At 39.3% G+C, this 12,154-nt stretch overlaps 2 protein-coding genes across 4 annotated transcripts; one reads left to right on the forward strand and one right to left on the reverse strand.

Annotated features, from left to right (window-relative positions):
- The first annotated feature begins 61 nt into the window (after nt 1-61).
- xpa (xeroderma pigmentosum, complementation group A) lies at nt 62-2,346 on the forward strand. The gene is made up of 4 exons (XM_088419874.1): nt 62-504; nt 586-691; nt 1,667-1,950; nt 2,044-2,346. Exons 1-4 carry the CDS (start codon nt 222-224, stop codon nt 2,196-2,198), a joined length of 828 nt encoding a protein of 275 aa, XP_088276000.1. The 5' UTR covers nt 62-221; the 3' UTR covers nt 2,199-2,346.
- An 886-nt stretch (nt 2,347-3,232) lies between these two features.
- Nucleotides 3,233-7,892, reverse strand: kpna7 (karyopherin alpha 7 (importin alpha 8)). 3 transcript variants are annotated; one of them, XM_088419484.1, is made up of 12 exons: nt 7,757-7,892; nt 7,004-7,144; nt 6,848-6,933; nt 6,036-6,204; nt 5,832-5,931; nt 5,650-5,732; nt 5,442-5,528; nt 4,708-4,795; nt 4,316-4,506; nt 4,049-4,231; nt 3,825-3,971; nt 3,233-3,366 (listed from the first exon to the last, which is right to left on the reverse strand). In XM_088419484.1, exons 1-12 carry the CDS (start codon nt 7,820-7,822, stop codon nt 3,274-3,276), a joined length of 1,434 nt encoding a protein of 477 aa, XP_088275610.1. In that variant the 5' UTR covers nt 7,823-7,892; the 3' UTR covers nt 3,233-3,273. The 3 variants fall into 3 exon arrangements, with proteins under 3 accessions (XP_088275610.1, XP_088275609.1, XP_088275608.1); XM_088419483.1 differs by having other exon boundaries at nt 4,316-4,549; nt 4,619-4,795; XM_088419482.1 differs by having other exon boundaries at nt 4,316-4,795.
- Nucleotides 7,893-12,154: the final 4,262 nt, after the last annotated feature.

The following is a 12,154-nucleotide window of genomic DNA, read 5'->3' on the forward strand; positions in this document are numbered from 1 at the left end:
CATATTTCGCCCATGTGTTGCCTTTGATGTGAATCTTGCCCCTGCCAATATGGCCGTCACGTAGGCACGCTGCAAAGCCGCGTTGCTCCAAAGCGATAGCGTAAATATATCTGTGAATGGAGGTAACCGAATAGCCATCCTACTCCGTAACCAGACGCAAACAAAAGCCGCTTTTGGTCATTTTCATCTCCCGCTAAGTCATTTTGGTTACAACGAGCAATATGGACCCTTCCGGGTCACCGGGGGTGGTTATTACCGATGGTGCCGTCGTCGAAGAATGCCCCAAACCCGAACTTTCTGCTGCGATGCGGGCAAAAATTGAGAGAAATCGGCAGCGGGCGTTGATGCTCCGACAAGCCCGGATTGCAAGTCGCCCTTCGGCTGCAGAGAGCGCGACTTCGGCCAAAGTATGCAGAACCATCGACTCAGGTGCGGGCTTTTTCATCGAGGAAGAGGACGGCTTGGAGCAGAAGCCAAAGGCCATTAAGGTGGCGCATCAGCCAGGTAGGGTAGGTAGTTGCGTGTTTTGGGGCTCGCAGGTTCATACTTCAGTTCCGTGATCTCATGTTCTGTATTGGTTCGCAGCTCCGGTCATTGAGGCGGATTACCTGTTTTGCGAGGACTGTCAAAAGCCCTTCATGGATTCCTACCTCAGCAACAGCTTTGACCTATCTGTGTGCGACAAGTGCAGGTGAACACATCATCAATTACACTAATGTTACTGTAAAACGTTTGGGGTACTTTTGGACAAAAACTCCAGAAATGATCTAATTGTATGAACTTTGGAAGTGAACCAAGTTAACTCTTGTTTTGACATCTGTTTGGTCTCATGTTAGAACTTGGCAAAACATTGAATTCATTCAATGAATTTGTCATCTAAAAAAAATCAAAGATTTAAATTGAGCTAAATAGCGATTTTGCGAAAGTGGTGGAAGGCTGGGTGGATGGTTTACAAGACGTGTTTACAGTAGGTGCTGCATTTTAATAAATTTATATTTATAAATAATCTATTATGTCTATAATTAAATCTTTGAATACCAGCAGGAACATTTGATATTTGGAAATATATATAAATATTTGAGGGTCTGGACTCTTAAAAATGCAAAATTACATATTTGCGATTGAGTAAGTTACTTTAACCATTATTTTTCATGACAATTACTACTTTTAAAAACACATGTTCTCTCGCTGCAGAGCGAAAATGACATCACATGCTCTGAATGCTCATTCCTGAATTAGCTTTTGAGCGTCAAATGCCCAAGACATGATTGGTCGTTACCAGCGCCTTGAGCACAGCCATTTTCACCAAGTGGAAAAATGTGGTTTTTAATGCATTTATTGTACGTAAAAAATAATTTTGTCATCAAATTAATTGTAGACCAAATAGCAACGTTTTAATGCTAAAAATGGCAGGATAAATTGACCCCTTTAAGCGAATTATGCACAAGCTGTGAATGTTAATGTTAAAAACTTTTTTTTTTAAATGAATGTTTAAATAAATAAATGTTCTGCCCTTAAAATCTATTCAATTGTTCAGAATGATATAAGAAAATCAAGACTTAAATCTTTGGCCTTACCCACATTAATGTGGTTTTCAATCACTGCATTACAATTTCTCCTTTTATCATTCAAATAAGTTGAAGAGAAATTTTTGTTTCCCTTTCAGGGACAATGAGGAAAAACACAAGTTGATCTCCAGAACTGAGGCCAAGCAGAACTACCTGCTGAAGGACTGCGACTTGGACAAGAGAGACCCTCCTCTCAAGTTCATATTGAGGAAAAACCCTCACAACCCCCGCTGGGGCGACATGAAGCTCTACCTTAAATTACACGTGGAGAAACGATGTATGGAGGTGTGGGGCTCAGAGGCGGCGCTGGAGGAAGCCAAGGAGACCAGGGAAGAAAACAGAGAAGCGCAAAAACAAAAACGCTTCAACAAGAAGGTCAAAGGTTAGTGAAATGCCGGAGCGTAGAATGAGGACGGAGCACCTCAGCGTGGAGGCAGAAGAACATGTTTGTGAATGCGTTTGTTGTGTTTGTCAGAGCTGCGTCGGGCAGTGAGGAGCAGCGTGTGGGCCAAAGAAAAGAGCGCTCACCAACATGAATATGGACCAGAAGTTTTGGTAGATCCCGAAGAGGATCTCTACAAGAAAACATGCAAGACATGTGGGCATGAACTCACCTATGAGAAGATGTAAGCTGATGAGTTTGATGCTTTGCTGTTGTATAAACTTTTTTTTTCTTTTTTACGTTATTTTCAGGGTTCACGTCAATCAATTTCTATTTCACTGGTCAGAAATCACGTTTCTTTTTCATCACTTTTCGCATTGCATTTTCTAATAAACACTTCATTCAATCCGTGTGAATTTTTTATATGTGCTTGAGCAAACTAAGTTTCAGTTTACAGTAAACAGACCTTAAACTGCATAAAACAAAATGGAGGATTTCAAAATTTCACACTCGATAATTTACTTTAGTGCTTTTTAATGCAGCTAACACTGTCATATTTGCAATTAGCATTTGTTCTTCTAAACTTAGATTATTTCTTGAAAAACGTGTTAACAGTTATACAAATGTTGCTTAGGCACCATCTTTGTGTCAAGTAGACCGGTGTTAAAATATCTGTGTATAAACATTTTAAAACCATCAGTGAAAATGAGCTAAATTATGGAAAAAGGGGTTTTGCAAAAACCTGCATGAATGGCTTACAAGTGTTTATTATAGCGTAGTTAGCTTGTTAGTTAGCTTAGTTAAGTTAGCATGTAACTTAAATGCCTGAGTAGCTTTTTTCCACAAGCTATGAACTGAGTTTTTTAAAATTTCTGAATCAGTACAGTCAACATTTTCCACAATTTTTTTGTTTGATAAACAAATGTTTTGGGTTTATTAAAATCTTAAATGTTCAGAAAGACTAAAAATGATCGACAAGTTGGTATATATAGTCCAGCCCTACAATCAAGTTTTGACATTCTTGAAAATTGTTTTTACTGGGGCTGTGTGTGTTTCCTCAGCATCAAATCAGGAACCCCTTTCATTGCTTGAGCCTTATTTGTATCATCCTCAAGCAGTGGCACATTTTCAGTAATCCTGCACATTGACAGGTTAATTGCTAGCTGTTCAATTTCCCACTGTAGAGTATACGTAGGTAGGTATGCCATTCCAGGGCTTCAAATGTTGTATACCAAGAGAATTTTCCAAAAATGTTCTTTAAATACAAATAGCACACAAACAATTTAGTATGAGAAAATATTTATTCACTTGTATCTTATCACTTTAAAACTCAAATGTTTGGAGAGCGTCAGGGCTCTGGAACACCAACGAATCTTCTGCCTTTCTGGCATCAGCCTGCAGTGCCTCCAACTTGCCCTGTCCAGCAGAGAAGAAAAACGAGAAGTGAGTCTCGCTGTTAACTGCTTGACAAACCAAATCAAACAGAGGCCATTTCCTCTGTTCCACATTTTAGTTACTGCACATTAAGTGAATATGAATAGTCCCCATTTAACCCACTGTAAAATGTATTCGATACACGATCCGTGTACATTCCCCGACCATCAAGACCATGTCTAAGTGTCCTTGAGCAAGACACTGAACCCCCAGTTGCTCCTGATGCTGCGTCATCAGTAGGTAAATGACTAGTTAGTGTAAAGCGCTTTGAGTACCTAAGGTAGAAAAGCGCTATATAAATGAAAGTCCATTTTTTCTTTTTTACATTTTATGGAAAACTGTTTACCTGCAGTGGCTGCACTGAACTATTAGTGCCAGCATGACGTTTCAATCCATAATTGTTAGGGTCTCAACTGGAGAGCAAATCTACATAGACTTACGTCCACAAAGTACTTGTCAATGATGTTGTGCGCTGTCTGGTACACCATTTCATTGGCATGATCCTGAAGACTTTCCAGGCGATCCACTCCCCCCAGCTCTTCAACAAGCTGGCAGAGTTTTGCCGTCTCACCGAGCTTCTCCGCTGCCTGTTCAGGTAATTGAACAGCGAGTCAGACTCCAACTGATCAGTCGTTTTTCAGCTCAGCTGTAGTCGGACCCTCACCATGAACATATTATTGATGGCATCTAATATGACCAGAACGATTTTGGCATCTTTTACTTGCAGAAGGTTGATTATTGCCTCAAGTGCTCCACTATGAACCAACTGGACCACCTGCTCTACAGTGCCCCCACTGGTGATGTTCATCACTGCCCACACAGCCTCCCTTTGAGTCTTGAAATCTCCCTTTAGGAAATGAAAGGAAAATATTATGCCAGTGTATGACATTTAATAGTTTAAAGTGCCGATGTAATCTTTTTAACCACGTACATTTCTAAGTAGCTCAACCATAGGAGGGAGTAGTCCACATGTGATGAGCTGCTGGATTTGTGTGCACGGCCCAGCTGCAATGTTTGACAATGTCCACGCTGCTTCCTTCTGTACATTGGCTTTTGGGTGCCTCAAGAGATGAGGAAGTATGTCAAGGACACCGGCATCAATCGCCGACTGAGTCTGCGAATCTGAGCCACTCGCTATGTTCCCGATGGCACGGAGGGCAGGGGTCTGAAATACACGTGACAAAAAGGTTAGATAAATACAAAAATCACACCAAGATATGAAGGATTTGGTTACCATGACGCTGATCTCCTTGTGGCTCATGAGTGCCACAAGGCGGGGGACAATACCCATTTTGACCACAACAGCAATGCGATCATTGTTACCGTCTGTCAAGTAGGAGATTGCCCAGCATGCATCTGACAAGATATCCTTGTCTCCAAGATGGAGAAGCCGGATCAAAGTAGGAAGCATCTGCAGGAGTTTAACAGTTTAATCCTCATATAAATACATCGCAACTTTTTAAATGATCTTTTTAGTACAAGTTCAGTATTTTCTTTACTCGTGTGCCAATGCTGAGCATTTATTTGCGTTGAGCATTAGCAAACATTCATTCAGTGGTTCGACCCCCTGGTTTTTACTGGAATCACATTTGTAATGTTCTCTCTAGGTCCATTTCATATACTGTAGCAACCTAAGATCGGACATGTAACATCTGCTGGAAAAATGCATTACTAATGATAGTGCATTCATATAAAAACTTAAGGCATACAATTATTGCAAAAAAAAAACAAAACAAAAACAAAAACAAAAAACAAACAAAAAAACAAAGTTGCTTTGTTTCCATTAATTTGCTCCTAATTTGGAAACTCCAAGATGTTCTGTTCCAGAAATGACTAAAATTTCATGAACCCACTGAAGTGCCTTCACGTGCCCCCAGGGATACTCGCACCCTCATTAGAGAACCACTGGTTTAATTTGCCTTTGTGGATCTGGTAAAACCCTAATTAAACAAATATGAACCATCACTTGCAATGTAAATCAAGTCAGTCTTGCCATATAACTCGGACTTCATTTCCGAGAACAAAAACCTTTACTCCAAAGTAAAAAACAGGCTTACCTGTTGGACAGCAGACAAGGGTGGAAACGGCTTTTTATTTCTGCACAGGTTTGACAATGTCCATGTAAGGTTGCGTAGATAACCAACCTGAAAGCGAGGACAATTTAAGATGGTGTGTGTGTGTGTATGCACAAAAAAACCATGATTACAGTAGCTATGCAAAAATCTTTAAAAAAAAAAATAAATAAAAAAAAGAAAAATCACTTACAGGCGTTTCTGGGGAGACGCGTGCCAGTAAGGCAGGGACAATATTACATTCAATGAGGACATCTCTGTAAACTGGGCCATCACCTGAAAGTCATTCGAAAGGTAACAGTCCAGCAATGAAAATCTGTGGAAGAGCATATCAATCGTTTTAACCAACACATTCTAAACTTCGAAAATCATCACCTGCAATGTTACCAAGGGCCCACACGGCTTGTTCACTAATGTGCAAATGCGGCGATGCTAGTAGAGAAATGAAGCAAGGTACAGCACCATGATCAACCACCTGTGCACAAAAAATGAAATGTTCCAACCATAATTCTTGATGCATACTTAAACAAAACAAAACAAAAACACAAAAGGACAATTGTGATACTGCAGTGCCCTCACCTGCTTTGTATGCCAAGAGGTTCCAGCCGTAATGTTAGTCAGCGCCCAAGCTGCTTCAAACTGCAGATTGGGCTCATCTTCCATACACAGAAATACTATAAAGCGGGACAGGAGGCCTGCATCTATGATCTCCTTCAGAGGAGTGTCATGATCTTGGGAAAGTAGTTTCCTGGTGAGGGTGTCAAAAGTTATTTTCAAAACACTTTTAAGGTCAAAGATTTACAACTCCTGTTGTGTTGAATAACCATTTTCATGGGTAAATAGTGCCCATGGAACCCAATGACACCAGTGGGGCCATTTCTGGAACAAATGAAAAATTGAATTCAGTATTGTAGTTGAAAACGTGCTGCGTAAAGATTGTCTTTCTACGGCTTGACAGCCCTGACTTGCTCGCTAAGGACCTGGAATTTTATTGGGCGAGAGGCTCTCTTTCCCTCAGATGATTGCCATTAGCTAGCATTTAAAGCCAAAGCAAAGTTCATATAGCACCTAGTTTCAATAATCTTAATCTTCTACATGAATATTCATATCTAGGTAACTATATAATGCTCAGCTCTAACATTGACTTTTTTTGTCAAAATTATGTCCCCGCCTCCCAAATAAAATAAACACTCAATGCACAATGTAGTTCAACACGAAATCGAAAACTAAACAGGCCTTTGATCCATCAATTATCCATTAAATTTCTAAGCTTCAAGGACATCGAATAAGTTCAATTATAAAGCTTACAGTAAACTATGTAAACATTGCACCTAAAGCCCCAATTCTGATTATTGCCACCCTAAATTTACAGTGAGGAAAGCATTGCTCACCTGGCCGCCTGGCATCCACGAATTTGAGCATCCCTGCATTCAGAGTTAACATCTTGAATAATTTCCTCAATGCTGAATATGCAACCCTACAAGACAGGCAGATTAAGCGCGAGGCAAACGCTCGACTTCGAAAAAGTCAAGCGCCCACAACCTGACCTTGTCCACCAAGTCAAATGGAGAAAGCGCATCCTCGTCAGGAAGAGAAGAGAGCGTTATGTGTCTTCTCTTCATAAAGCTGTCATATTTTTTAGCTTTGCGCAACTCCACACACTCAGATAACCTCTTTTCTTGAAGTGACTAGACACAAAAAGACAAGAGCCTTTTAATCCACTCAATCATGGTTTTACATAATAAAATTGACAGGTCAGGCCATCTTGTTGTATTAAGGTGAAGCCACCAGAAGAGATGGGAAATGCAGGTCCAGAGAGTAAAAAAAAAACTCTGCCACAGTTTGGTTTTAGCCACAGGTGCTTCTAATGCACTAGAAGTCAAATGAGCTAATTAATTTACCTATCAAGTGAAAGCACACGTGGCTGAAGCCAAACTGAGGCCGGGTTTTTACTTTTTGGACATGACTTTCCCCATCGCTGGCCACCAGCGGCCATCTTACGTTGCCACTTACTAGGTTTGCTAAAATTGCACTGTACATTGATTTATTTGTGCAGTTTTCCGCAATATTTTCAGTTTCTACGGCGATAATGTTGCCGTGTGCCGCATGCGGGTGTACAGCTTTAAGTGGACCGATAAGCACAGCATAAAGCACAATTTACGCGTGCCTGTCAGCACGACTCCATCCAAAAACACAAAGTGCAACAAAAGAGGCAACGAAAAAGAAAAGAGGCTGCGGGCTGGCGGGAAGCAAAGTGTCAGTCCATTTTGCCCTCCTGCCAAAAAGGAATCCACACTTACAGCTGGGTCCCTCCCTTTGTTCTTGTATCTAGTGATATGCTCCTTGTAGACATTCTTGGTGGCCATGGCAGGCTAAATGCAGTGCAGACTTGGCTCGGTTGACAAAAAGCTCAACATGCAACGACAGTGAAGTGCATGTATACACTGGGCACGTTTTAAAGTGAGATAGCTGTAGGTGGCGTTCTCAATCAACCAATTAACGGTATGTGGTTTCTGATTGGCCGCGTCTAACAAACCAAACAAGCAGCCAATCAAATTTACTCTCAGGAGCTTGTACGTTACCCTTTTTATTTATTGTAAATCTGCCTGATTAAAATTCTTTGTAATTATGGTTGCTGTTTTAATTGTGAACCGCCACACTCATTTTGGATGATAGATGGCGGTAAAACACAATCTAGAGCGTGGGGTGGTCCTGGGAAATATTGTATTTTTTTTTTTGAACGGTAGAGTGAGCCGGGTGAGCTTTTGATAGATGACGGATATTATTGCACATATTCTATATTATAATATTCTATAATATTGTATCAAATTGTCCACCAGGCATATGTCAACGCTAACGCCCTTGGTATATGAGAGCGCCCATGGCGAATAGTAGACCACCAATTTCCCAAACGGGCAGGTTTGCACCAGCACAAAAACCACGATGTGGAACTATGTACTTGCTGTCACCTTCACAACTCTTAGATGGTTTCAACTTGGCAAATCTTAACAGCAAATTTATTTGCATATACTGTGCATACAGGATGCACTAAAACCAGTAAATAGACACAAGAGTGAAGGGAAAACCTCACAGAGTCAAGTATTATAAAGAGGACTAATCGTAGGTGAAGTACGTTAATGTGAGTTTGATTTCATTGTAATGTAAATGACAAAAGTTTACTCTTTTCCCTAAAGCTATAGTTTGACATAAAAAAATACTCATGAACAGAACAAAATTGGGATGTTTATGGAAATAAATTGAAAAGTAGCTTACCTGTGAAATTCACATTTGTTTGTTATTCTGAGCTATATTTTACAAGGAGAATATGTTGTCTTTACAGGTTTGATACTTTTCACACTAACCTTGGAGGTTTAGCCTTTTCAATCTTTTGCCTTTGCCCTCATTTCACTTTCATTCTTAACCATAGCTTCAACCTACTCAATTAATATTTCATGCTGCCCCCTCAATACCATTACCTGCCTGTCAATAATTAGGACAGCACACAACAGAGCCAATTCATCAAACTGACTTGTGTGTGCTGTTTGTGTTTGTGTGTGCGCGCGCATGCTCCAACGTGCATGTGTGCTAAATAGATAACTTGTTCATTTGTTTCTGCTGGTAAATTGCCTGGGTTGAGAGATACATTTCTCAGTGAGTCACATTAAAAAAAAACACACACGGTAAATACAGTACAATACAATACATAATATGCAAGATTTTAAAATGAGAATTTATGTACGACAACAATAAATGACATTGGGTGATTTTACATCCAGAAGCTTGCAGTTTGCATCAAAATATCTGAAGTGTTGACCTACTTTGCGGTGATGCTATCATATTCCATTAACACAAAATGAACTGCAAATTCACTGACCCTAGTGAGGATGAGCGGCCAGAGAAAACTGAAGGATGGATGGATGGATGGATGGATGGATGGATCGATGGATCGATGGATGGATGGATGGGAAAAAAATCCATTGACATCTGAATAAAATTGACATCTGATAAGTTGACTTCTCATTTGTTTTTAGTAAATCTTTGAACAGAAATTTTGGTCAGGTTCAGTATGATATTTGTAATTGTCCAATTTTCAAGTACATTTGTGTGCTTGATGTCCCTGAAAACTAAACAGGAAGAAGAATTATACTGTTATCTAAACACCTAGCAGATGTGTACTGCAGAGGTGTTACACTTACTGCTGTTTGTGAACATAGTAAAAAGCCGTGGACAGATTTCCCTTCATTGTCCTTCAAGTTTCCAAGTCAAACTATCATGAGCAAGTGGAAGGCTTCCTAAGCAGCCCGACTATTTTGGCACATTGGTGACATGCCATAAAAAGTGAGAGGCAACAGTGTAGTTGGCTTTAGTTCTGGTGTTTATTTTTTTTACAAACAAGAAGGTGGCCGGAATTGACACTGTTTAGTGTTTACTGATGCTGCTAAGTGAGCTTGGTGAAAAGTACATATACCATTTGGACAAAACATAGAGACGATGATTTGCATCATAGTCCTCCCTGAAGAGAGGCAAGTTGTTGCAAAGGGACTAGTCAGGTGTCCCCCAGTTTTTTTTCTCCTATGTGCATATGTTCACACTGACAGAAGTGGAAATCAAAGCAGTGGAGGTCAACAAAGGTGGGGGCAGGGGCTTAAAGGTGAATGTTGAGTTTGCATTGAAACAATGCTGAGACCGGGACAACCACAAATATAGTGTTGCATAGACAGAAATAAAATGATGGTGCCTCATCTGCTGTACAGCTTCAAGAAATATGTGTAGCAAAAAAGAACCTATTGAATGTAAGCTGCGATAGTTTGGCAAAATATATATTTTTAATAGTTCATTGTTTTCTTTTCTCTGTTGAGCAGACTGTATACAAATGAACACTTTAGCATGCAAATGTGAACATCAACAGGAAATTTACATTTGTTACAGGCTCATTTTTGAGGTGTAGCTGTGCCACTTTAACAAAATGCATGTGGCTATTTTACCATTCATTCATCTGGCTATTTTACCATTCTTTTTTTTTAAAATAACACATTTACACTTAATTAGGAATGCCCAAATGTGATCAATATTTTATCAAAATTTGTTGTTTAAATTTAATAGGAGATTTTTGACTACTCTCTCCTCATAATTCATTTCAATGAGATAAAAATGATGGCAGGCCCACAGAAGACACGTTTGACACAGCCTGTTATGTTCAAATGTCATCAGTAGTTGGCACCATCTTTGCAATGTGCTTTTTCCAGGCTGAACTTCAAAATAGAAATGTTCCAAGGTGTTTGTGTCTATTCATTATTTACTATGATAGGGTTTAATTTGAAGTTTTTGGCATTGTGTTTTACTGTCATGCAACACATTGATGAGTGTTTTTTTTTTGCACTTGTGGCCCAACAAGCCCAAAAATGATTACAAAATGTATCTTGTGCTGTGCTTTGACAAGAAATCTTGAGGCATTTCAATCCTTAGTTGTTTCATTTTAGTTACTTTATTCCAACTATTGCTTTGTGGGGGCAATTAACATTAAACGTGTTGATTTGAGTTTCGATTATGGCCCTTCAGTCAAAAAGAAACAATCAAATGGCTGAAATTTACAGATTTTTTTAATTTTTCAACATTATATACCTTAACCATTTACAGTAGTTGTACACAAGCAACACTGGAGTCATTATTTATTATATGTGACCCTTGTATACTAAAATATATATTCAAAAATGTGTTGACATTCTGCAGACCTGTCATTCAAAGCAAATCTTAATTTTTACTCACAATAATTAGGTGAGCAATGCAAGGAAGTTGTGCGAAGAATTGACCTGGATATCTCTACTTTGCAAATGATCTAAAGTCTACAGTTTGCTTGAATTAAAAAATAAATAAATATATATATATATATATATATATATATATATATATATATATATATATATATATATATATATATATATATATATATATATATATATATATCATAAAATGCAGCATGACACAAATTAAGGATAGATGCGTTAAAGACGAGCCAATTAAATGACAAGAATTAATGTCCCAATAATTTCATTAACTGTGCCAAAGAAGTCATTTTGTGAACTGAAAAGGAAAAGTTTTATTTTTGTGCTGTGCTTGTGTGTGTGTGTCCAGTGCAAGAAAGAGTCAAGATTGCAAGTGCTGAGGCTAGAATGGCAAAGTATAGACATCAAAGCGTAGTGGAAGAGAAAAACAGCTGGTCAGTGTATGCATGTGAGCGTGTGTGTGTGTGTTTTATGCATAAACACACCTTCAAAGGCGTTCCTAATGTGCTAGCCCACCTGACTTCAAGGATCAGTTTGGGAACACTTTTACACACAGCACAGAGCAACTGATCTTGTCTCTGTGCTTGCAAGCCGTATGCAAAACACACCTGTCACTGTGTCTTTGCGGTTTGTGTGTGTGCGTGTGTGTATGTGCAAGAATGTGTACACACTGCGATAAATCACAGGTTGTGTGGATGTTCCTGTCCCAACATGTGCAGGCTTCGTGCTCCACAGCTGGCCTGCTTCAGCAGGGATTGTGCATCTGAGACGAACGGTCAAAATAACAGGTGGATTTGTCACATACATTGGATGTCTGGTCGTCATTTTGGGCAAAGAATTTGGAACAAATTGCTGAAAAATGGTCTTGTTTCCCTGAATGGCTATTCTGTGGTGAAACATGTTGTCTTAATATGC

Source organism: Hippichthys cyanospilos, chromosome 7 (assembly GCF_059441005.1).
Source record: "Hippichthys cyanospilos isolate Australia breed blue-spotted pipefish chromosome 7, RoL_Hcya_1.0, whole genome shotgun sequence".
Lineage (NCBI taxonomy): Eukaryota > Metazoa > Chordata > Actinopteri > Syngnathiformes > Syngnathidae > Hippichthys > Hippichthys cyanospilos.

Bases quoted from the DNA above. Each gene is read 5' to 3' on its own strand.
- xpa (XM_088419874.1), top strand. From the start codon at position 222: ATGGACCCTTCCGGGTCACCGGGGGTGGTTATTACCGATGGTGCCGTC. The intron at 505-585 runs GTAGGGTAGGTA...ATTGGTTCGCAG, and splicing joins TAAGGTGGCGCATCAGCCAG to CTCCGGTCATTGAGGCGGAT. The intron at 1,951-2,043 runs GTTAGTGAAATG...TGTGTTTGTCAG, and splicing joins CTTCAACAAGAAGGTCAAAG to AGCTGCGTCGGGCAGTGAGG.
- kpna7 (XM_088419482.1), bottom strand. From the start codon at position 7,822: ATGGCCACCAAGAATGTCTACAAGGAGCATATCACTAGATACAAGAAC. The intron at 6,205-6,847 runs GTGAGCAATGCT...CACCCTCACCAG, and splicing joins CGTGGATGCCAGGCGGCCAG to GAAACTACTTTCCCAAGATC. The intron at 4,796-5,441 runs GTAAGCCTGTTT...AAACTCCTGCAG, and splicing joins CCTTGTCTGCTGTCCAACAG to ATGCTTCCTACTTTGATCCG.